Here is a 26,630-nt window from a genome sequence, read left to right as displayed (position 1 = left end):
TCCCAGTGCATGTTGGACTCCGGCAGGGCTGCCCTTTGTCACCGGTTCTGTTCATAATTTTTATGGACAGAATTTCTAGGCGCAGCCAGGGGCCGGAGGGTGTCAGGTTTGGGGACCACACAATTTCGTCTCTGCTCTTTGCGGATGATGTTGTCGTGTTGGCCTCTTCAAACCAGGACCTTCAGCATGCGCTGGGACGGTTTGCAGCCAAGTGTGAAGCGGTGGGGATGAGAATCAGTACCTCCAAATCTGAGGCCATGGTCCTCAGTCGGAAAAGGGTGGCTTGCTCACTTCAGGTTGGTGGAGAGTGCCTGCCTCAAGTGGAGGAGTTTAAGTATCTAGGGGTCTTGTTCACGAGTGAGGGAAGGATGGAACGGGAGATTGACAGACGGATCGGTGCAGCTTCTGCAGTAATGCGGTCGATGTATCGGTCTGTCGTGGTGAAGAAAGAGCTGAGCCGCAAGGCGAAGCTCTCGATTTACCGGTCAATCTACGTTCCTACTCTCACCTATGGTCATGAGCTTTGGGTCATGACCGAAAGGACAAGATCCCGGATACAGGCGGCCGAAATGAGCTTTCTCCGCAGGGTGGCTGGGCGTTCCCTTAGAGATAGGGTGAGAAGCTCGGTCACCCGGGAGGAGCTCAGAGTAGAGCCGCTGCTCCTCCACATCGAGAGGGGTCAGCTGAGGTGGCTTGGGCATCTGTTTCGGATGCCTCCGGAACGCCTTCCAGGGAAGGTGTTCCGGTCCCGTCCCACCGGGAGGAGACCCCGGGGAAGACCTAGGACACGCTGGAGGGACTATGTCTCCCGGCTGGCCTGGGAACGCCTCGGTGTCCCCCCGGAAGAGCTGGAGGAAGTGTCTGGGGAGAGGGAAGTCTGGGCATCCCTGCTTAGACTGCTGCCCCCGCGACCCGGCCCCGGATGAAGCGGAAGAAGATGATGATGATGATGAAAATGTACTATAAGCAAAGATGTAGAAACAACAAAGGATATTCCTTCAAATTGCTGCATTTCCGATTCATTCTTGTGAGGTGTTTTTCTTATTCTATGATCAAATACTGATTTATGTGAAAAATAAATAAAGAAAAAAACGTTTTAATTTCTGTAATGCTCCCTGTTGTTAGTGATTTTTGGGTCAGTGTGTTACGAGTGACAGTGTGTATTTCTGAGTGAGAATTGTTGCCAGTGTTTTGGTTGAACAAGCTTGTTTGAGACATGTATGAAGCGTTTTGGTGGTTTTAGTGAGTTGTTTGGCAAAGATCTCATCTCATCTTCATCCACTTATCCAGTATCAGGTCGGGGGGGCAGCAGCTCCAGCAGGGGACCCCAAACTTCCCTTTCCTGAGCCACGTTTGCCAGCTCTGACTGGGGGATCCCGAGGCGTTCCCAGGCCAGTGTCGAAATATAATCTCTCCACCTAGTCCTGGGTCTACCCCGAGGTCTCCTCCCAGCTGGACGTGCCTGGAACACCTCCCTAGGGAGACGTCCTGGGGGCATCCTTACCAGATACCAGAACCACCTCAACTTTGTTTGGCTGTGTGAAGTGTTTTAGAAAGGCAGACTGTGTGAAGTGTTTTGTTATTGTGGTTTCAGTATTGACCCACGCTTGTTAGAAATCGAGAAAAACTCTAAGAGTACAAGTTGTAATAATTAAAACATGCATGTGGGCTGAGTCCAGAGTCTATTTAAACTTAGTCCAGGTCAGAAGCATGACCAGATGGACAAAGACAGGGACAACACAGGGGAGGGGGGAGGTGTCAGCACAGTGGCAGCTGAAATCGTCAGATATCGTCTAGATCTGCAACACAACCAGGAGGAGTCTGGACAGGGACAGCAACAGGTCTTTCAAGCCTGGTACTCCGCAGGTGTGGGCCAAGACCTCCTAAATTTAAAACAGGGCAGGAGACAGTGGAAATTTAGAAAATGCATTCCTTATATCAACAAGGATTTATAGTGGAGAAGGAGAACTGTCCATACTCCCCCAGAACAATAATATAACAGCGTAAACTTTGGGGTGAGACAGGGGGGTCCAGTGTCACGGTGGCCCTACCCGGGGGAGGCCCCGGACAGGGCCCAACAGGCAGGAAATCAATCCACCCACATTGCCAAGCATCAACCAAAGGGACACCCACCAACCGCAACCACTCTGAATGAGGGCTGAGTATTGCCAGCAGAGTACAGCCCACTGGCACCATTGAGGCTCATAGCAATCAAATTTAGTAATTTGTAACTTTTGTGTCTCTGTGTGTGTCCATGTGTGTCCGTGTGTGTGCATGCGTGTGTGTGTCTGTGTGCAAGCGTGTGTGCGCATGCATGTGTGAGCATGCGTGTGTGTTTGTGTGCATGCGTGTGTGTGTGTATGTGTGTGTTTGTCTGTCTGTGTGCATGCGTGTGTGTGTGCATGCCTGTGTGTGTGCATGCGTGTGTGTGTGCAAGTGTGTTTGTGTGTGTGTGTTCATGCGTGTGTGTGTGTGTGCATGCGTGTGTGTGCAAGTGTGTTTGTGTGTGTGTGTTCATGCGTGTGTGTGTGTGTGTGCATGCGTGTGTGTGCAAGTGTGTTTGTGTGTGTGTGCGCAAGTGTGCATGTGTGTGTGTGCATGTGTGTTTGTGTTGTAGAACAGAGAAGTTGACAGACACACCCAACCCCCCTCAGACATCTGTATTTCAACATAGACCCATGGTGTTCTGTGTCATTGAACAACGGGCAGAAACATTGAGGTCTTTCATTATTTCTCAAAATGTATTTACAAAATGCATAATACTGTTGTGGGAAAAACTGTTTGAATAAGCATGACGCTATAATGATGCTATAATGTCTTTATGGACTACCATGGGTGTCTCAAAATGTATTACAATTACTGTCTAAAATAAACATGGTTACTTCAGAACAGGGAAGTTGACAGTTATCAGCTTTTCATTAACTTTGATGAGGCCCCTCTGAAAAGTAGAGAGTCTCAAAAGTAGGGGATTAAAGTGTAATTTTGACCCACAGCTGACTGAGTTCTCTACAGGTCCTGGTGTGATGTAGGACACTGTGTAGGGAATAGGATGCCATTTGGGACACAGTCACCCACACATAGACTGAGTTCTGCTGTTGTTTAGAAGTCTAACATTCAACCAGTTTGATCCATTTTCAATGTGCAGCACTTTTTCTCCTGTCACTGTGACTTCATTCACACATTGTTACAAACTTAAACATTACCGATAAAACAACCTCTGAAATGTCTATATTCTTTGTTTTTGTGTTAATTAGATCTTTCTCTTTTTCCTCTTGCTTTAGCTATTTTCTCATTTTCTCATTTTTCTCATTCAAATATAAATTAAATCAATTGAGGCAGAGCGATGAGGAGAGTGAAGGGGCAGGTCAGGGGAGGGAGGAGCTTCAGTACAGGAAGAGGGATAATTTCAGAAACATCTATCTGACAAACCACTGTTGAAGGCTCAATTGGAAACAATAAAAAAATTATAAAAGTCGGAGTGTGAAAGAATAATAACTGGTGTAGAATGAAGACGCTCCTTATCTACTGCTGTCTGCTCTCAAGTGAGATCTGTCTATTGTCTTCAGATATTATTTTGTCTGTATGTTTTGTTTGTAAGTAAATTATTTCAATCCAAATTAAGATTGTTGATGTGTCGCTATTTTGAATGGATGTGAGTAGGTGTGAAGTAAGACGTGTAGGTTTACACATTATCTCAGGGTAATGTCTCTGTTGTGATTATAAACTGTCTTGTTTCATAGTTCTGTTTGCTGTGGCTTCACCTTCCACTAATAAGGTTGTTGGAGGTCACGTCACTTTCCCCTGTTCATTCTCATGGGCTTCAACCAACAACAAGTACTTCTGCAAGGAGCCGTGTTCTGTTGAAGATATTCTGGTTGAAACTAAAGGGAGCAGGAATGTAACTCAAGGTAGATACAGTATAGAAGACGATGGAAATGGAGTCGTCACTGTGACCATCAAGGACCTGAAGAAGTCAGACTCTGGGACATACTGGTGTGGAGTGGAGAGATCTATAAAGGACTCATACCAAGAGGTGCATCTGACAGTTACAGATGGTAAGTTTACTGTTAATATAAATTGGTATGTAATATTACTGATGGTGAGTTTACTGTTAGTATACAACCAATTTCCAAAAACGTTGGGAAACTGTATAAAATGCAAGTAAAAACACAATGCAATGATGTGCAAATAATTTATTCCTGTATTTAATAGAAAATAGTACAAAGTCAATGTTTCAAATGTTGAAACTGCTTACCGCTGGGTTGCATCACCTCTTCTTTTAACAACACTCTCTAAGCATTTGGGAAATGAGGATACTAATTTGCTTTAGTTTTTAAAGTGAAATGATTTATGATTTCAGATGCTGAACTGTTCAGATTTTCCTTTGTTGTATTTTTTGTTTCATAATGCTCCAAATGTTTTCATTGGATGGCAGGTCTGGACTGTAAGCAGGCCAATTTAGCACCCGGACTCTTTTACTACAGAGTCATGCTGTTGAAATACGTGCAGAATGTGGTTTGGCCTTTTCTTCTTAAAATACGCAAGGCCTTTCCTGAAACTGACGTTGTCTGGATGGCAGCATATGTTGCTCCAAAACCAGTATATATTGTTTACCAATAATGGTGCCTTCACAGATGTGCAAGTCACCCATGCCATGTGCACTAATGCACACCCATGACATCACGGATGCAGGTTTTTTAACTGTGTGCTGATAAGAAGCCGGATGGTCCCTGCTCTCTTTAGTCCAGAGGAAGCGATGTCCATGATTCCCAAAAAATAATTTCACATTTTGATTTGTCAGACACCAGGAAAGTTTTGCACTTTTCCTCAGTCCATCTTAAATGAGCCCAAGCCCAAAGAAGGTGGTGGCAGTACTGGATCTCGTTTATACTCAACTTGTTAACTACAGAATCGTATCTGTTTTTTATTGCAATGAGGGCAAGAAAATCACAGCCATCCATTATTGGTTTTTGTGCTTGTCCCTTGCGTACAGAGATTTCTCCGGATTCTTTGAATTTTTAAATGCTGTTAAATACCGTAGATGATGAGATCCCCAAACTCTTTGCAATTTTACATTGAGAAACGTTCTTATATTGTTACACTATTTGCCTGCACAGTCTTTCACAGAGTGATGAACCGCTCCCTATCTTTTCTTCTGAAAGATGCATCCTCTCTGGAATTATGTTTGACACACAATCATGTTACTGACCTGTTGCCAATTGACCTAATTAGTTGTGAGATGTTCCACCAGGTTTAGATTTTTAGCCTTACAAAACTTTTCCAGTCTTTTGTCGGCTCTGTCCCAACTTTTTGAAACGTGTTGCTGCTATCAAATTCAAACTGGGTATATATTTTTAAAGAAACAATAAACTATCTCAATTTCAACATTTAATATGATGTTTTTGTACTATTTTGAATTGAATATAAGGTTTAATTGATGTACACATCGTTGCATTCTGTTTCTATGTACAGTATACGGAGCGTCACAATTTATTTGGAAACAGAGTTGTAAAGTACTGATAGTATGACAGATATACTGTTAATATAAAATGCATGTAGGTGAGTTTACGGATGGTGAATTTACTGTTAATGTTTATTATTAAGTCATATTTGATTTAGTATTTTATTATTACATGTAGTAATTATTATTATTTGTGGGGAGACTTCCTGACTTTTTTTTCTATGACATGAAAACATAGATGTTACAGTATTTCTGTTGACACCTAATTTATTCTCACACAGCTCCACACACTACTTCACTCTCAACTACCCACCCCAGAGGTCATGTCTTCAGAACTCTACCACAACATCTGGCAACATCAGCAAACGTTTACACAACATTTCTGATAAATGGAGACATTTGTTGTGGAACTTCATCCAGAGCAGGTTAATAAGGTTGTTGTCTGGTAGTTGTAGATCTAGGTGCTGAGGTGGTCACAGTGGTATATGAGTCTGGAATTTGTAGTTCTAGGTACTCCAGTGGTCATCATGGTCTGTGTGAGTCTGGTATTTGTATTTCTAGGTACTCCAGTGGTTATCATGGTCTGTGTGAGTCTGGTATTTGTATTTCTAGGTACTCCAGTGGTTATCATGGTCTGTGTGAGTCTGGTATTTGTATTTCTAGGTACACCAGTGGTCATCATGGTCTGTGTGAGTCTGGTATTTGTAGTTCTAGGTACTCCAGTGGTCATCGTGTTCTGTGTGAGTCTGGCTGTGTTGGTGTTGGGACTCATCCTGTTAGTGATCTATAAATGGAGGACAGTCAGGAAATCAAGTGAGTAACCCCCTAGAGTATTTATGTACAGACACACAACATTAAATTATACCTTATTATTCCCTGAAGCCAAATCCGAAATCTAACTCTCAGTAACATAAACTCTATGGTTACATATGACTTAATCCCTATCCTTCATTCTTAACCCCAATGCCTAAACCTGATATTAGAAACATGTTAGACTTAAACCTAATCATAAATGTAATATTGATCCTAATTCTAATCCCTCTATTAACACTTTGTACAATTATAGGGTTTTCCCTAAACTCAACCCCTAAGTTGGAAATTGCATTTAAACTAGTGGAGACCTGAAAAACTATTTCAGATCCCCACATAAATGTAGATAAAGATGTGGATCAAACACACACACATATAGACACACACAAAATATTGTTCATAACATATTAATGTTCCACAGGGCCAATCACCAATCCAGTCTCATCAACCCAAGACTCCACCTACCAACACCTCACCATAGTAACCCAAGACTCCACCTACCAAACCCTCAACACAACACCTCAAGACTCCACCTACAAAACCCTCAACACAACACCTCAAGACTCCACCTACCAAACCCTCAACACAACACCTCAAGACTCCACCTACCAAACCCTCAGCACAACACCTCAAGACTCCACCTACCAAACCTTCAACACAATACCTCAAGACTCCACCTACCAAACCCTCAACACAACACCTCAAGACTCCACCTACCAAACCCTTAACACAACACCTCAAGACTCTACCTACCAAACCCTCAACACAACACCTCAAGACTCTACCTACCAAACCCTCAACACAACACCTCAAGACTCCACCTACCAAACCCTCAACACAACACCTCAAGACTCCACCTACCAAACCCTCAACACAACACCTCAAGACTCCACCTACCAAACCCTCAACACAACACCTCAAGACTCCACCTACCAAACCCTCAACACAACACCTCAAGACTCCACCTACCAGACCCTCAACACAACACCTCAAGACTCCACCTACCAAACCCTCAACACAACACCTCAAGACTCCACCTACCAAACCCTCAGCACAACACCTCAAGACTCCACCTACCAAACCCTCAACACAACACCTCAAGACTCCACCTACCAAACCCTCAACACAACACCTCAAGACTCCACCTACCAAATCCTCAACACAACATTTTAAGACTCCACCTACCAAACCCTCAACACAACACCTCAAGACTCTACCTACCAAACCCTCAACACAACACCTCAAGACTCCACCTACCAAATCCTCAACACAACACCTCAAGACTCCACCTACCAAACCCTCAACACAACACCTCAAGACTCCACCTACCAAACCCTCAACACAACACCTCAAGACTCCACCTACCAAACCCTCAACACAACACCTCAAGACTCCACCTACCAGACCCTCAACACAACACCTCAAGACTCCACCTACCAAACCCTCAACACAACACCTCAAGACTCCACCTACCAAACCCTCAGCACAACACCTCAAGACTCCACCTACCAAACCCTCAACACAACACCTCAAGACTCCACCTACCAAACCCTCAACACAACACCTCAAGACTCCACCTGCCAAATCCTCAACACAACATTTTAAGACTCCACCTACCAAACCCTCAACACAACACCTCAAGACTCCACTTACCAAACTTTCATCCAAAAAAAAACATACCCAATGTATAAGTCTTCAAAAAAAAAAAATACTGCGCACAAGCAAATACAGGTACTAATTTTCTGTGTACTACATCATCAAGTGTTTTACTATGTCATCCATTTTCCATGACACCTAAATTCCTGAAGGAATAAAAGACTCACTTTTTCAGTGTTACACATAGGGATTGTATTTAATGTCATGAATCATGTTGGCGCTGTAACATTTACAGCAATTAAAGATCATCATGCGCCATACCCTCCAATTATTGTTAACGGTAGATTACTGTAATTTAACATTTTAATTAAATAGAACAATGTAAATTTGAGCTATATTGCTATCGCCTTGAATGTGTATCTCCTCGGCTAAAACAAACCTGTTAACTTTAGAACAGAGAAGTTGACATTTTTCACACCCAACCACCCTCAGATATCTGTATTTCATCATAGACCCAGGGTGGTCTGTGTCATTAAATAACGGGCAGAAGCCTTGAGGTCTTTCATTATTTCTCAAAATGAAATTACAAAATGCATAATGCTGTTGTGGGAGAAACTGTTTGGATTACCCACTCTATGTATGCTATAATTTCTTCATTGACTACCATCCATGTATCATCGATATTTCCGACTGCTCCCTGAAATAAACATGGTTACTATAGAAGAGGGAACTTGACAGTTATCATAGTTCTTCATCAGCTGTGATGAGGCCTCTCTGAAACAATGTACAGTAGGGAACAAGGGTGTAATTTTGACCCACAGCTGACTGTGTTCTCTACAGGTCCTGGGGTGATGTAGGGCACTGTGCAGGGAATAGGATGTCATTTGGGACACAGTAAACAAATCGACTGAGTTCTGCTGTGGTTAAGAAGTCTAACATTCAGCCAGTCTGAATCATTTTCAATGTGCATCACTTTCACCCTTGTCATCTTGACTTAATTCACACAAACTACAAACTTAAACACTACCGATAACACAACATCTGAAATGTCTTTATTGTTTGGTATTGTGTTTGTTAGATCTTTCTCTTTTTCCTCTTGCTTTAGCCATGTAGTGACATTTCTCATTCAAATAAAGCCTTAAAATTAAATTAATAGAGGCGGAGTGATGAGGAGAGTGAAAGGGCATGTCACTGGAGGGAGGAGCTTCAATACAGGAAGAGGGATAATTTCAGAAACATCTTTCTGACAAACCACTTACTTTATAAAAGGAAACATTAAAACCAAGGAAGATGAGTTGGTAGTATAGTACTAGTATAGTGACTGTGATAGTACAATAACTGGTGGTAATATAGTACTAGTATAGTGACTGTAACAGTATAATAACTGGTGGTAGTATAGTAATAGTATAATAATAGTATAGACAGAGTGAAAGTAGAGTAACTGTTGTAGAATGAATATCCTCCATGTCTCCTGTTGTTTCCTCTCAGGTGAGTCTGTCTGTCTGTGTTTAGATATTATTTTGTCTAGATGTTTTTTTCAATATACATTAAGTCAATCCAATATAAAATCATTAATGTGTTGTAATGTGTCTGATTATTCTCTTGTTTCATAGCTCTGTCTGCTGTGGCTTCACCTTCCACTAATAAGGTTGTAGGAGGACATGTCACTTTCTCCTGTTCATTCTCATGGGCTTCAACCAACAACAAGTACTTCTGTAAGAAGATGTGTTCTGGTGAAGATATTCTGGTTACAACTAAAAAGAACAGGAAGGTAACTCAAGGTAGATACAGTATAGAAGACTATGGAAATGGAGTCGTCACTGTGACCATCAAGGACCTGAAGAAGTCAGACTCTGGGACATACTGGTGTGGAGTGGAGAGAGTTGGTGTGGACACATACCAAAAGGTGCATCTGACAGTTACTGTTGGTAAGTTTACTGTTAATATAAATTGACATATAATATTGCTTTTGGTAAATGTTTCTGATAATATTAATTGGTATGTGTTATCACAGATGGTTAGTTTACTGTTTATATAAATTGGTATGTTGTATTACTGATGGACGGTAAACTGTTAGTAGAAATTACTATATATTATTACTGATGATTAGTTTACTGAACAAAATAAAATGTTATGTAATATTACAGATTGTTAGTTTACTGTTCATTTTTAATGTTATGTAACATTTACTGTATTTTTCTATTATTATATTTTGTTGTATGGATTATTTGTGGGGAGACTTATTTCCTATGATATTACTTCTATAATTCTGTTGACACCTACTTTATTCTCACACAGCTCCACCCACTCCTACACCCTCAACAATCAACTACAGACCTCATGTCTCCACAACGCTCCCAAACCTCTCTACAACATTTAACATCCCCACAACAAAATCAACCCCCAGACCTCATGCCTCCACAACTCTCCCAAACCTCTCTGCAACATTGTCAGACCTCTCTGGAAACTCATCATCAAAACCAGGTAGGACAATACTCTCATCTTTGAGAGCAACAAATAAGATGCTTATTCTGGTGGAAATTAATGATTTAAATAGATTTATTCCTGATTTCTTTGACCTTTCCCACCAAATTCCATTGATATTGAGATTAGAATTTCGGGAATTTCAGTTCTTTCAGTTCAGTTTTCAGGTCTTTTAATCATACAAATCTATAAGAAACAGTATTTTTTTTGGTTAAATTGTAATCCAGCTAGAGGCTGTTGTTGAGTCCTGTTTCTGTAGCACAGAGATGATTGGCTGCTAAACAAATACCCACTGGACTGATGGAAATAGTGAAGATATCAAACATACATTATTTTGTTTTTTTAATATTGCTATTCTCAGTTTCAATTTCTGGACGTGATTCAGTTGGCATTGCACTATACAGTAATGTGATATGTAATGGTTGTTCTAGAAGCAATTAACCCATTTCTAACTGTTCATGCATTGAACCAGTGTCAATACTTCTCTCTCTCTCCAACTCTATGTCCTATCTGTGTCTGTCTCTTTGTCACATTACAGACCCTGTCAACAAACTGGTGTGGATCGGTGTTGGTCTGGTAGTCATGGTGACAGTGGGAGGACTGGCTCTACTCCTGTTCTACAGACAGAGAAGAAGAATCAGGAAATCAGCACATCCACTCTCCTCCAACACCGACACTGCCCCTAGTGGACGGGTGTGGGGATAAAGGTTCTAGCTCTTAGGATGTGATGTTGAAACAATCACTATGGGGTTTTAAAGTAAAGATAGCTTTAATTTTTTTAAATAAAAAATATTGAATGAGATATTAAAGAATTACAAAATTGTTTGAACCATTAAATATTGACAGCATGGTTTGCACCTTTAAATAATTATAGAATGGTTTGCACTTTTAAATAATTACAGAATGTTTTGAACCATTCAAGAATTACTGCGTGGTTTGAACCATTCAAGTATTACAACACGGTTTTACCTTTATTTGAACAGGCAAGTTATGAAGAATTAATTTTCTTCTTAATAATCCACACAGAACACAGGATAAACCACGTTTGTATATAGGATGAGAAGTAGCGGTACTAAAAACAAAAACAAAGTAACAACACACACACACAAATACACACACACACACACACACACAACCATCCATTACAAACAGATGCTGTTTTCTTCAAAGCAAAACGTCAATCAGAGAGCCAGCTTAATTCAAGGGTTTGAGGCATTCAAGCAGGGACATGGATTTGGGGGGAACGTTGGTGTCAACCCCTCACCCCGAAATTACAGGAATGTCAATGTGGATTCTTTTCAACTTCTAGAGGGCAAGAAGAGTGAAGGTGGTTCTACCTGGTTCAGAACCAATGGTAACCAATCCTGTGTTCTCGTACTAACATTTGTTTTTCACCCTTTGATGAGGGACATTCGTTTTATGTAAATAAATATATGTGATGAGAGAGGCGCATCGTCACTTCTAACAGAAAATACAATCACAGCATCAAATGGTTTCAGGATAGAAGGTGGTGATTGTCTGCTGATCTCAGATTTGGCTTTGATCCAAATTCAGGAAATGGTGATCTGTTTCTGGAGGACATTTATTCAGGGTCACATTTTCACCATTCGTCCCGTAACTGACCATGTAACTGTTTCATTGGTTCTCTACCTGTTTGTACCAGGAGATCAGAGGGGCAGACCGACAGACAGACACAATCCCTTCAGTCGTCCCGTCAGTCGTCCAGTCAGTCGTCCCGTCAGTCGTCCCGTCAGTCGTCCCGTCAGTCGTCCCTTCAGTCGTCCCTTCAGTCATCCCTTCATTCATCCCTTCAGTCATCTCTGTTGTCAACTCTCCTGATGACTCTGTAATCTACTCTGCTATACGAGTCACATGTAACCCTCACAGTGTTATTGATGCTGAAGCCAGTTGTCCCAAAGATGATATAGTCCCATGCTATTCTACTGTGGACTCTCACATATATTATGTGAATCCAACCTACTCTACTGCAGATCCTCCAGATTCAGTTGTTTACTCCTCTCTGAAGCTGCCCTGAATATTCTAGAATCACCTCATTCACTCCAGATGAACTGAAAAGAGCTGAGACCCAACAACATGTTTCACTTTACCTTCACCTTGAGTTTTACTAAGACATCTTTACCATTCAGATTCACATTGAAACAACTTCTGTGTTTTGACATTGTGTTTGATACAACTTTCAGACCCATATTTGATGAAAGTTAACCAATTCAAGTTGTAAATATTTATGCAATTGTTTTTTGCATTTTGGCAAAAACATGTTTTTTCAGTGGTAAGAATGAAGACAACACAGTAGTAACTAAGTCACATCTAACAAATGTATGTATTTATTTTCTGCATAAATCTGCATTTTATGAACATTTTTCTGAAGCATTTCATTAAAACCCAATGCTCCTAAAGAGTGGTCATTGTGTTCTATGTGAGTCTTGTATTTGTAGTTCTGTGATCAACCTGAGGAGTATAGAATATACTCAGAGTTGAACATTTTGTAAACAATCATTATAATATTTGGGCTGCAACCCTGCCTTAAAAGTCCACAGGAGGGAGTGTTGACCAATAGAACCCTGCCTTAAAAGTCCACAGGAGGGAGTGTTGACCAATAGAACCCTGCCTTAAGAGTCCACAGGAGGGGGTGTTGACCAAAAGAACCCTGCCTTAAGAGTCCACAGGAGGGAGTGTTGACCAATAGAACCCTGCCTTAAGACTCCACAGGAGGACGTGTTGACCAATAGAACCCTGCCTTAAGAGTCCACAGGAGGGGGTGTTGACCAAAAGAACCCTGCCTTAAGAGTCCACAGGAGGGGGTGTTGACCAAAAGAACCCTGCCTTAAAAGTCCACAGGAGGGAGTGTTGACCAATAGAACCCTGCCTTAAGAGTCCACAGGAGGGAGTGTTGACCAATAGAACCCTGCCTTAAGAGTCCACAGGAGGGAGTGTTGACCAATAGAACCCTGCCTTAAGAGTCCACAGGAGGGAGTGTTGACCAATAGAACCCTGCCTTAAGAGTCCACAGGAGGGGGTGTTGACCAATAGAACCCTGCCTTAAGAGTCCACAGGAGGGGGTGTTGACCAAAAGAACCCTGCCTTAAAAGTCCACAGGAGGGAGTGTTGACCAATAGAACCCTGCCTTAAGAGTCCACAGGAGGGAGTGTTGACCAATAGAACCCTGCCTTAAGAGTCCACAGGAGGACGTGTTGACCAATAGAACCCTGCCTTAAGAGTCCACAGGAGGGAGTGTTGACCAATAGAACCCTGCCTTAAGAGTCCACAGGAGGGGGTGTTGACCAATAGAACCCTGCCTTAAGAGTCCACAGGAGGGAGTGTTGACCAATAGAACCCTGCCTTAAGAGTCCACAGGAGGGAGTGTTGACCAATAGAACCCTGCCTTAAGGGTCCACAGCAGGGAGTGTTGACCAATAGAACCCTGCCTTAAGAGTCCACAGGACTCTTACATTCTCATGCATTCTTCCTCTTCTCCTTTTCCCAAGTCTCATTAAATGTCAGAAAAATGCGACAAAGCGATAAAAAGACAGCAAGAGAAACAGAAAGCGAGAGACACTGAGGGAGAGAGAGAGAAAAATAAGGTTGTCAGGGAGGAGCTTTAAAAAGGAAGAGATCATTTCAGAAACATCCTGCAGTCAAACAACTGGTGATGGTTTAGTTGGATGTAAAATAGCTGACAGGGGAGTTGTTGTAAACCTGTTATCTGAAGCAACACGTTGGTAGTGTGGTAATAGTTTAGTAGTAACAGTAATAGTAGTAACACTGATGCACAAAAGGATAGTAACTGAGGAGTAACTGTCCAGAATGAATATCCTCCATGTTATCTCCTGCTGTCTCCTCTCTGGTGAGTCTGTGTCTGCCTGTCTGTCTGATACTGTATCTGTCTGTCTGATACTGTGCGTATTTTGTCCGTATGAAGACAGAATGTTTTACAGTTCAGAGTTTCATTTTCTGTGTATTAATGCACTGAACATATGTTGGTGTTTTGAATAGATTAGGGATGTTTATAGTAAAACATGTACAGGGTTATACAGCAGGTCAGTGTATCTCTAAAGTATGTTGGTGTTTTGAATAGATTAGGGATGTTTATAGTAAAACATGTACAGGGTTATACAGCAGGTCAGTGTATCTCTAAAGTATGTTGGTGTTTTGAATAGATTAGGGATGTTTATAGTAAAACATGTACAGGGTTATACAGCAGGTCAGTGTATCTCTGTGTTGTGACTCTGTCTTGTTTTACAGGTCTGTGTGTTGAGGCTTCATCTTCCATTAAGGAGGAGGTAGAAGGAGGATACGTCACTTTCCCCTGTTCATTCATATTGGCAGAGAACAACAACAAGTACTTCTGCAAGGATCCGTGTTCTGGTGAAGATATTCTGGTTGAAACTAAAGGGAACAGGAATGTAACTCAAGGTAGATACAGAATAGAAGACCATGGAAATGGAGTCTTTTTTGTGATCATCACGAACCTAAAGAAGTCAGACTCTGGGACATACAAGTGTGGAGTAGGTAGATTTGGCCCAGACTCATACCAAGAGGTGCATCTGACAGTTACAGATGGTAAGTTTACTGTTAATATAAATTGGTTGTATTATTTAGTATTTATTATGACTTACTATTTATCCTGAATTATTTCTTACAGTATTTGTGTTGACACAAACTTTGTTCACACACACAGTTATAAACCCAACTGTCAACCCTAGACCTCATGTCTCCACAACACTCCCAAACCTCTCAACAACATCTAACAACTCTGCAACAGTACCAAACCTCTCAGCAACATCCTTGGATATACATACAACGCTTCTGACATTTACAAACATCCATGGTCTCTCTTCATCAGGAGAAGGTGTGATGAATCTCTCCTCTTACTGTGGACATACAATAAGTTTAAGGCAATCATGTATTTATTACAATTTGTGTTTCCAATTATTCTTTATTAGTCTTTCTCTCTCCTTCAGGTACTACTTCATACTCTAATGGTACAGGGAGTGCTGGTAATGTTTATGCATTTCATGTCAGTGAGTCAAAATTAGCAGAAGTTATAATGTCTTGGCAGTGTTATGTTCTCAAGGCGATATGACAACTTCAGAGCCCAACAGGAAGTGACTCAACACTTGAGGTTCTGAGCCAAGAAGCACAGTGACTTCTCTTGCCAGGGTTACTCTGCTTTCTATCTGTAGTCCCATTCATAATCACAACTTTTCTGTCCATCATCTGTCCATCTCTCTCTCTCTGTCTGGCTCTCTCTCTCTGTCTCTCTGTCTCTCTCTCTCTCTCTGTTTGCCTTGTCCAGTGCTTTCCCTCCTAATGTGGATCAGTACTGGTCTGGTAGTCATGGTGATTGTGTTAGGACTCATACTGGTCCTGTTCTACATAAAGAGGAGAGGAAGCAAGAGACCAAAACCACTTCAACCTGTCTGCAATAACGCCAATACCACCCCTAGTGGAGAGGTGAGTGAAATGGGGAGGACAGGAGAGTGGGATTTTTGAATCTTTGTGAGATGTGTTTGTGTGTTTGTGTGTGTGTGTTTTTGTGTGTGTGTGTGTGTGTGTGTATATGACAGAGAGAAAGAGAGATACTTTCTCATGGCATGTATGTGCAAAAAATAATCAGGTAGAAAAGACAGGATCCTGTACTTGTAAGAGTTCAATTCCCCTGATTGAAGGGTTGTGTGTGTTGACTTACATCTCCCCCTAGTGGACTTTAAATGTCTTTCCATTTCTGACAATGTCTAAATGTTATCTTTGGTTCTCTATGCAGACTGTTTGTTTGTACGATGAGATCAGAGAGGAAGATGGACAAACTGAAACACTCCCTGAAATCATCTCTTCCTCCTCTACAACCAACCCTGCTGACACTGACTGTACCCAAGATATAAATACATGCTACTCTACTGTGGACTTCCCTAAAGATCACATCAACACAATCTGCTCTCCTGCAGATCCCCCAGATGCTACTGTCTACTCCTCTGTGCAGCAATGCAATGATTCTGGAACCTCCAACAGCCAGTAGAACTCAGGATGTGTCCATCTATTCTACTGCCTAAATATTCTAGAACCTCCTTATTCACTCCAACAGCCAGTAGAACTCAGGATGGTTCCATCTATTCTACACCCTTAATATTCTAATGTAGAACCTCCTTAATCACCTCAACATCAAGTGGACCTAATGGATCTTACATCTATCTACACTTCTGTCACTCTGTATGTTGTAAGCACAAAGTGAAGATCTTCTGGAAAGTTTTCCACCGATGGCATGTATTCATATTTTACCAGCAGTAATGTTTTTCCACCAATTGTAATGTTGCAAATGTAAATCAGAGTTAAGACATAGTGAATTTATAAAATGTACCACGTACCGTATACAAATCAAGATTGATGTGTTGCTGTGGCATTTTCAACTTCACCAATCTGTTCTGTTCAGCAGTAAATGTTCCTCCCTGGTCATTGCACCAGCACTTTAGACAACATCCTGTGGTTGTATAATACCCACCATGAGGAGATTATTATGGACAAGAGCATAATGCATTTTATGTTTAGTTTCACTTTATCTTTATGGTCCCAATTTCCATCTGTAGCTGTTCAATATATAGCAACACTATAAACAAATGTTCTACAAACTGTTAATAAGCAACTGCTTGAAAGGGTTAGGTTACAGGTAGGTTTAGAATAGGTTTTAGGGTCAAGATTAGGATAAAGGTTAGGGCAAGGATTGGGGTTAGTAGATAGTTACTTAAAATGTTACTGCTTGTCAGTGTTACCCTGCTTCAATTTGCTTTAATTAATTGCTCATCAGGACACGAATCACCTGTTATTACTCCCCTCAGGATAAATCATGAACACAAGACGTTCTTTTGATTACAGGTGTTTGTTCGCACATCCATGCCGTGAACATGCCATAAGAACTAGATCTCATAGAGAATAATCATTAAAATAAATCTTACAACACAAAATAAAACATACAATCCATTTACAAAAATGTATGTAGCATATCACATTTATTTTGCTAGCATAATAGAAATTAGCTAACACATTTGCATATCCAATAACTAAGGTCAGTATAGAAATGTAGTTAGCATTCCTCATTGGCTGCGTTAAATTAAGAGGAGTAAGAACGGAACTTCCAGCATTGCACTTAAAGAATTCCACTCTTCATTAATATTTCCATACAGCAACATAACCTATGATATTCTCTATAGAATGTTCACAGGTGCTCTGCCTCCAGTGGTAACGCTTAGCAACCAATTATACTAATAACCCGACCCACTAGCACAGGAATATTGGTTCCGCTATTGAAATACCAGGCTGGTAAATAAACATGTTCTTACTTATCAAAATATTATCTTGTTAAAAAAGGAAGATTATTCATATTGTTAACTCAAACTATTAAATTTACTTCAACTAAATCTGACTGATGGCAGCTACACCTGTTCTGTCTCCGTTTTCTGGGTCTCGGCATGTTACTGTCTTTCATACCGGTAGCATGGTTTTAAAGCAGATGTTTACAGACGGATGACAATTAAATGAAATCTGCAAAAAATACATAATATTTTCATGTAAAACCCGTTTCCAAAATAGTTGAGATGCTGCATAAAATGTAAAGAACAATAGAATGCAAAGAAAACATAGCAAAGAGATTGATGGTCTCATCACCCACGGTACATAATAATCATTAAAAGATTCAGAGAATGTGGAGAAATCTCAGTATGCAAGGCTGAAAACCAATATTGGATGGCCGTGATTTTCGGGCCCTCAAACGGCACTTTATTAAAAACAGACACGATTCTGACATACTTCCGAAAATCATTTTCTGTGAACACAGTACATCGCTGCATCCCCAAGTTAAAACTCTACCATGCAAAGAAGAAAGCCTATATAAACAAGATCCAGAACTGCCACCACCTTCTCTAAGCCCAAGCTCATTTAAGATGAACTGACGCGAAGTCAAAAACAGTCCTGGAGTCTGAAGAATCAAAATGTGAAATTACTTTTGGGATTCATGGACGCCGTGTCCTCTATGACTAAAGAAAAGAGGGACCATATGACTTCTTATCAGCTCACATTTCACAAGCTAGCATTCCTGATGGTATGGGGGTGCATTATTGCACATGGCATGGGTGACATGAACATCTGTGAAGGCACCATTAATGCTGAACAATATATACAGGTTTTTGATCAACATATGCTGCCATCCAGACTACATCTTTTTCAGGAAAGGCTTTGCTTATTTCAGCAAGACAATACCAAACCACATTCTGCACATATTAACAGCATGACTCCAGAATAAGAGTCTGGGTGCTAAACTGGCCTGCCTGCAGTCCAGACCTATCACCCATTAAAGACATTTGGCGCTATAGAAAATGAAAAATACGACAAAGGAAACCCTGAACTGTTGAGCGGCTGAAATGCTATACAAGCAAGAATGGGAAAACATTTCAATTTCAAAACTACTGCAGTTGGTCTCCTCAGTTCCCAAACTCTTAGAGTATTGTTAAAAGACCAGGTGATGCAACACAGTGGTAAAGATGACCCTGTCCTGACTTTTTTGAAATGTGTTGCTGGCATAAAATTTTAAATGGGCATGTATTTTTCCAAAAACAATAAAATTTCTGTTTCAATATTTGATATGTTTTCTTTGTACTATTTTTAGGGAAATAGAAGGAACTATTTTTACATATTTTGCAAAAAATTACTTCTTTATTTGAAAATGTAAAAAAATAACTCAGTTGGCTTGAGATGCATTGCAATTCACCCAATAACTTACTGACCAAAAGGCATTGTCTAACATTTCTGCTCACAGCTCTACTGACATTTAGTTGTGTAATTCAGACCTAGGTCTTGTTCCTTAGGCACATACGGGAGCAAATATTTTCAAATGGAAACGCAAATTAGAATAGATAATGTCACAACAGGTTGTGTAGTGCAGTGTTGCTTGAACAAGGAACCAGGTGCAGGCAGGGGTAGTCGGTGTGGATTCTTTAATTTAACAAGAAATAAACAAAACACCGAGCACAAAAACACAAAGCAAAGGGCTGACTAAAGCAGCAAAAAACGACAATATGAAATGGTACAAGTACTTACAATAACGGCAACACACACAACATCCAAACACAACAAGAACAATGAGCCACAATGTGGGGAGCAGAGGGGAAACATTCATACACATATAAATTAGCTAGATTGAGACCTGGTGTGGAAGATTGGAAACATGTGACAGTCCGGGATGTGTTTGTGAGGTATGGGAACTGAGAAACTATGGCACGGTAGCGCTGCTGCTCACCGCACCATGACAGATAATAACAGTTTTTAAGGAAGTTCCTGTTGCCTCCATTTCAAATATTCTGTTATCACTTAGATCCAGGTAAATTGGTCATCCCCAATTAAATGCGTAACCCACAATATGAAACTCACTCATATGTCCTTGACTAGTGGTTTGATTCAATCATTTCACAGAGGTAAGACTCAGCCAAATGGTGGATTGACAGTAATCAAAAGAAGACCAATTGATTTATGAAAAAAAGTATCATTGAAAAATATTCCTTACATTTTCCACCCTTTGGCCAGAATACATTTTTTGTCCAGATCACGGAGGCCAGAGTTCAAATAATACGCTCAGCTCAACTTCATACGAATGTAAAAGCACAAAGGCCGACACCCTCATGTCAAACTCTCCCGGTGCAACGGGTGGCCGTAAATGCATCCTTCTTGAGGCTGCGCATGTGTAGGACGATCCTGCCGTCGTGGTTCAGCTGCAGGTAGCTGTAGTTGCCTTCCCCAATGTGGCCCTTAATGACATGGAGCAGAACCCACTCATCAGGGAGGACTTCCTCCTCCAAAAAGAACAACAGGCCGCAGGAGCCCAGCGCCAGAGTGGAAACAGACGGTCAGTTACCGGCTGGACGAGACCGACCTTATACCATCTGTTGATAATCTGCACATTGTTTCATAATCATAGAGAAATTGGAATAGTTTTGCCAGCATGAAATATAGGGACTTAAAAAATGATTGTACTTGTTCTTGGTGCCTTGGTGCCTGCCTATGTCAACTGGATCCACTGGATCCAAGAAGAACTGGTCCCATTTCCACCTGGTGACAGTTAGAATAACTGTACATTTGTCCTTGTGGAATAATATAATACAGTAGAGGGAGACATTGAGGTACTATTGGTTCAGTTTAGTTGGGTTCCCTGTTATATTTATACGAGAACATCATTGATAAATGGAGAGAGTTTGAACGGAGGGATATTGAATTAATTAACTCACCATAGTATTTGGATCTATTATATTTGATAGACATTATGAAGATATAGATTAATTGATACTCAATACAAGACAGTTTTACTTCAGAACAGTCAAGATACCTGTTAGCTGAGTTTATATTAACAGTTTTATCATGTTGTCATCCACAGCTACTGAACCAGTTTCTCACCACAGGACATGTGGACTGAGGTCACTTCACACTCTACAAGCATCATCATCTCCCTCTCTCAGACTCGCAGGACAAGAGAGGGCCAGACAGAGACATTAAGAGCTACAAGAAATTGTGACAGAGAGAAATGAGTTTAATAACAAAGAAATTAATAGAAAATACTTAAAGCCTAGCAAGATGAGATGGTAGTATAGTAATAGTGTAGTACTAGTATAGTAGTAGTATAGTAATAGTATAGTAACAGTACAGACTGTGTGAATGTTGAATAACTGTTGTAGAATGAATATCCTCCATGTTGTCTCTTGCTGTCTTCTCTCAGGTGAGTCTGTCTGTCTGGGTTTAGATGTTATTTAGTCTAGATGTTGTTTTTCAATGTACTGTACATTATATCCATCCACATTCAAATAACTGATGTGATGCCGTTTTGAATGGTTGTGAACAGGGATAAAGTAAAATGAGCAGGTGGAAACATTATCTCAGGTTAATGTATCTGTTGTGATTATACCATATCTTCTTGTTTCATAGCTCTGTCTGCTGTGGCTGTTAATCACTTTAAGAGGGTTGTAGGAGGACATGTCACTTTCCCCTGTTTATTCTCATGGGCTTCAACCAACAACAAGTACTTCTGTAAGGAGACGTGTTCTGGTGAAGATATTCTGGTTGAAACTAAAGGGAGCAGGAATGTAAATCAAGGCAGATACAGTATAGAAGACAATGGAAATGGAGTCGTCACTGTGACCATCAAGGACCTGAAGAAGTCAGACTCTGGGACATACAAGTGTGGAGTGGAGAGAGTTGGTGTGGACACATACCAAGAGGTGTATCTGACAGTTACTGATGGTAAGTTTACTGTTAAAATGAATTTGCATGTAGTATAAAAGATGGAACTTTTACTGTTAATTCAAATTGCTGTGTAGTTTTACTGATGGCAGGTTTACTGTTAATTTAAATTGGTGTGTATTCTAACTGATGGACAGTATGCTGTTAATATTTCTTGTTATATAGGATTTCTGAGTACGTTTACGATTAAAATATATATTGGTATGTATTCATTACTGACAGATAGATTAGTATGCAATATTACTGATGGAAATGTTACTGATAATATAAATTGGTATGTAATATTACTGATGGACATTTTATTGTTGATATAAATTGGAATGTATTATTACTGATGGTAAGTTTAATGTTAAGAAATAATTACTGTATTATTTTATTATTATATGCAGTTATATGTATTATTTGTGGGGGACTTCCTGAACTATTTTCTATGATATTAAAACATAGATGTTACAGTACTTCTGTTAACACCTACTTTATTCTCACACAGCTCCACCCACTCCTACACGCTCAACTATCAACCACAAACCTCATGTCTCCACAAGGCTCCCAAACCTCTCTACAACTTCTAACATCCCCACAACAAAATCAACCCCCAGAATTCATGTCTCCACAACCATTTCAAACCTCTCTGGATTCTCATCATCTAAACCAGGTAGGATGATTCTCTCAGTTACAGTACTTCTGTTGACACCTACTTTATTCTCACACAGCTCCACCCACCACTACACTCTCAACAATCAAACCCAGACGTCATGTCTCCACAAAGCTCCCATACCACCTGGCTACATCAGCAAACCTCTACACAACATTTCTGATATCTGGAGACATTTGTTGTGGAACTTTATCTAGAACAGGTTAATAATCTTGTTCTCTCATGTTTGTAGTATTGAAGAGGTCATGATTGTGTGTGTGTCTGGTATGTGTAGTTCTAGGTGCTCCAGTGGTCATCATGGTGTGTGAGTCTGGTATTTGTATTTCCAGGTATTCCAGCGGTCATCATGGTCTGTGTGAGTCTGGTATTTGTAGTTCTAGGTACTCCAGTGGTCATCATGGTCTGTGTGAGTCTGGCTGTGTTGGTGTTTGGACTCATCCTGTTATTGATCTATAAAGGAGTCAGGAAATCATCAAGTGAGTAACCCCCTGGTGTATTTATGCACAGACACACAACATGAAATGATTCCTTATTATTCCCTGAAGCCAAATCCTAAATCTAATTCTCAGTAACATAAACTCTATGGTTACATATGACTTAACCCTAACCTTCACTCTAAACCCCAATGCCTAAACCTGATATTAGAAACATGTTAGACTTAAACATAATCATAACCTTAATATTGATCCCAATTCTAATCCCTCTATTAACACTGTGTACAATTATAGGTTTTTCCCTAAACTCAAACCCTAAGCTGGAAATTCTATTTTAGCTAACAATTTCTGTTCCTCATATGAATGTAAACATAGATGTGTGTCAAACACACACTCACACACATTTGTGTTTATAACATGTCAGTGTTTTCCACAGGGCCAGTCATCAATCCACTCTCATCCACCCAAGATTACACCAACTAACACTTCACCATAGTAACGAAATACTCCACCCACCAAACCAAATACATGGCACCTCAAGACTCCACCTACCAAACCCTCAACACAGCACCTAATGACTCCATCTACCATACCCTCAACACAGCACCTAATGACTCCATCTACCATACCCTCAACACAGCACCTCAAGACTCCATCTACCAAACCCTCAACACAGCACCTCAAGACTCCACCTACCAAACCCTAGGGGTTAGGTTTACTACTTAGGGTTAGGTTTAGTACATAGGGTTTGATTTACTACATAGGGTTAGGTTTACTACTTAGGGTTAGGTTTAGTACATAGGGTTTGGTTTACTACATAGGGTTAGGTTTAGTACAGGGTTAGGTTTTGGAGGATGGGTTACATTTACGTTTAATGGAAAAAAGATTTTGAATGTGAATAACTTAATCTGCACATTTATGCGTCTTTACCCAAGGTTTCCTCACTAACATTCAGCCAGTTTGAATTATTTTCAGTGTTCATCACATTTTCCCTTGTCATCATGACTGAATTCACACATTGTTACAAACTTAAACATTACCGATAATACAACCTCTGAAATGTCTTTATAATTATGACACATTTGCGTCCTAAATGTTTTCATAGATGTTTCTTTGATATTGTGTTTATTAGTACTTTCTCATTTTCCACTTGCTTTAGCCATGTTAGGATATTTCCCATGCAAATAAAGCCATTAAAATTAAGTGGCAGAGAGGGAGAGGGGTTGGAGGGAGGAGCTTCAGTAAAGGAAGTGAGAGTGTTTCAGAAACATCTTCCTGTTAAAACACTGGTGATGGATAAATAGGAAACAACTGTGGACTCCCACATAGAGGATGTGAATCCAACCTACTCTACTTGCAGATCCCCCAGATTCAGTTGTTTACTCCTCTCTGAAGCTGCCCTGAATATTCTAGAATTACTGACAAGAGCTGCGACACAACAACATATTTCAACTTGCCTTCACCTTGAGTTTTATTAAGAAACCTTCACCATTCAGATTCACGATAAAATTGTTTCTGTGTTTTGCCATTTTGTTTGATACAACTCTCAGACCCATGTTTGATGAAAGTGAACCGATTCAAGTTTCTTTTTTTTGCATTTCGGCTAAAATATGTTTTTCCAGTGGTAAGAATGAAGACATGTCACTGTAGTAACTAAGTCACATCTTCCAGATGAATATATTTATTATCTGCATAAATCTGCATTTTGCAAACATTTTTCTGAAGCATTTCATTAAACCTCAATGCTCCCAAAGAGTGGTCACCCTGGTCTATGTGAGTCTGGTATGTGTAGTTCTAGGTACTCCAGTGATGAACACGGTGTATATGAGTCTGGCATTTGCAGTTATAGTTACTACAGTGGTTATTCTAATGTGTGTGAGTCGTGTATTTGTAATTCTAGGTACTGCTCAACCTGAATACAGTATAACTGATAATGGAGATGGAGTCTTTTTTGTGATCATTAAGGACCTGAAGAAGTCAGACTCTGGGACATATTGGTGTGGAGTGGAGAGATCTGTAAAGGTCTCATACCAAGAGATGTATCTGACTGTTCCAGATGGTGTGTTAACTATTAAAATAAAATGGTATTCAATACAAGAAATGTTAAGTTTTGTGTTAATATAAATTGGTTGTATTATGTATTATTCTTGACTTACTATTCATCCTGAATTATTTCAGATGAGATGAAAACCTAGATGATACACTATTTGTGTTGACTCAAACTTTGTTCACACAAACAGCTATATATCCTGTCAACCCCAGACCTCATGTCTCCACAACACTCCCAAACCTCTCAACAACATCTGACAACTCTACAACACTCCCTAACCTCTCAACAACATCTGACAACTCTACAACACTCCCTAACCTCTCAACAACATCTGACAACTCTACAAAACTCCCTAACCTCTCAACAACATCTGACAACCCTACAACACTCCCAAACCTCTCAACAACATCTAACAAGTCTACAACAGTACCAAACCTCTTAGCAACATCCTCAGAATGCTCCATAACATTTCTGACATATACAAACATCCATGGTCTCTCTTCATCAGGAGAAGGTTTGATGAATCTCTCCTCTTAGAAATAACAATTAATAAGGCAATCATGTATTTATTACTTTTTATGTGTTGCCAATTATTCTTCATTAGTCTTTTTCCTTCAGGCATTATTTTGAACTCTAATGTTACAGAGACTGCTGGTAATTTTTATGCATTTTATATCTGTGTGTCAAAAGTAGCAGAAGTTATTTTGCCAAAGCGATATGACACGTTCAGAGCCCAAAAGGAAGTGACCCAACACTTGAGGTTACGAGCCATGAAGCACAGTGGCTTCTGTTGCCAGAGTTACTCTGCTCACTTTATGTAAGCTCTTTTTTTATTTTTTATTCAGTCATCATGGTGTTCCTGGTATTTGTATTTCTAGGTACTCCAGTGGTCATCATGGTGTTTCTGATATTTGTATTTCTAGGAATTCCATTGGTCATCATGGTGTGTGTAAGTCTGGCTGTGTTGGTGTTGGGACTCCTCCTGTTGCTGATCTATAAATGGAGGAGATCTCAATGTTATCTACTGGGCCAGTCGTCCATGCATTTTCATCATCCCAAAACTCCACCTACCAAACCCTCAACACAACACCTTAAGACCCCCCCACCAAAACCCTCATCCACAACATAACAGATCTATGTTGATATGAGACATCTAGCCTTGACCTGTCTCTGTATTAGTGGTGTTAGACCCTGACATGTAGCTTTGCCTCCGTGTGTTAGAACTTGACCTGTAAATCCGCCTCCATGTGTTAGAATCTGACCTGTAGCTCCGCCTCCATGTGTGAGAATCTGACCTGTAGCTCCGCCTCCATGTGTTAGAAGCTGACCTGTAGCTCCACCTCCCTGTGTTAGACCCTGACCTGTCCCAGCCAACACGTTTATGTGGGGCCCACATGGGTTACAAATGGGCAACAGGGGTACAGAGTGGGCATGGGCTCAAAATGGGCTTCTTATCTGGGGCCCACTTGGGTCAACTGAGTAAGTCCAACATGGGCAAACCCAGTTGGGCTCCCTTTGTGGGGCCTAGGTGGTTCACTAATGGGAAATGAGTGCATGGGTTGAAAATGGGCTACACTTGGGGACTAATTCAGTTTTACAGTTTACTAATTCAGGAAGTGCAAACAGTCAAACCCAATTTTTTTTTACAGATAGTACACACATATGCACCTTTGAAATTGCTTGTATCTATACAAATGCCAACACAATTGCAATTTTAACAAATTTTCGGCCAATTAAAAGGATCAAGACCCTGCAGATACTGTCACAGTGGTGCAGTCAAAAGTATGCACACTTTTACTCACAATATAATTTAAACAGTTACAAAAAGACACCTAAAGGTACAGACAC

At 40.4% G+C, this 26,630-nt stretch overlaps 1 protein-coding gene and 1 long non-coding RNA gene across 5 annotated transcripts; one reads left to right on the top strand and one right to left on the bottom strand.

Moving 5' to 3' along the window:
• The first annotated feature begins 3,439 nt into the window (after positions 1-3,439).
• LOC105029728 (CMRF35-like molecule 3) lies at positions 3,440-16,748 on the top strand. 4 transcript variants are annotated; one of them, XM_034294565.1, is made up of 6 exons: positions 3,440-3,542; positions 3,741-4,055; positions 15,051-15,221; positions 15,334-15,393; positions 15,669-15,826; positions 16,137-16,748. In XM_034294565.1, the coding sequence occupies exons 1-6, from the start codon at positions 3,506-3,508 to the stop codon at positions 16,386-16,388; spliced, it is 993 nt and encodes a 330-aa protein (XP_034150456.1). In that variant the 5' UTR covers positions 3,440-3,505; the 3' UTR covers positions 16,389-16,748. The 4 variants fall into 4 exon arrangements, with proteins under 4 accessions (XP_034150456.1, XP_034150455.1, XP_034150454.1 ...); XM_034294564.1 differs by having other exon boundaries at positions 3,440-3,593; positions 15,334-15,369; XM_034294563.1 differs by having other exon boundaries at positions 3,440-3,593.
• LOC117594936 lies at positions 7,755-25,886 on the bottom strand. Its single transcript, XR_004576216.1, has 3 exons — positions 25,850-25,886; positions 23,268-23,424; positions 7,755-7,848 (listed from the first exon to the last, which is right to left on the bottom strand). It is a non-coding gene; the product is annotated as an uncharacterized LOC117594936 (long non-coding RNA).
• Positions 25,887-26,630: the final 744 nt, after the last annotated feature.

This window comes from Esox lucius, chromosome 9 (genome assembly GCF_011004845.1).
Source record: "Esox lucius isolate fEsoLuc1 chromosome 9, fEsoLuc1.pri, whole genome shotgun sequence".
NCBI classification, from domain to species: domain Eukaryota; kingdom Metazoa; phylum Chordata; class Actinopteri; order Esociformes; family Esocidae; genus Esox; species Esox lucius.
Note: the sequence above shows the minus strand (reverse complement) of the source record. Positions and strands in the feature narration are given on the sequence as shown.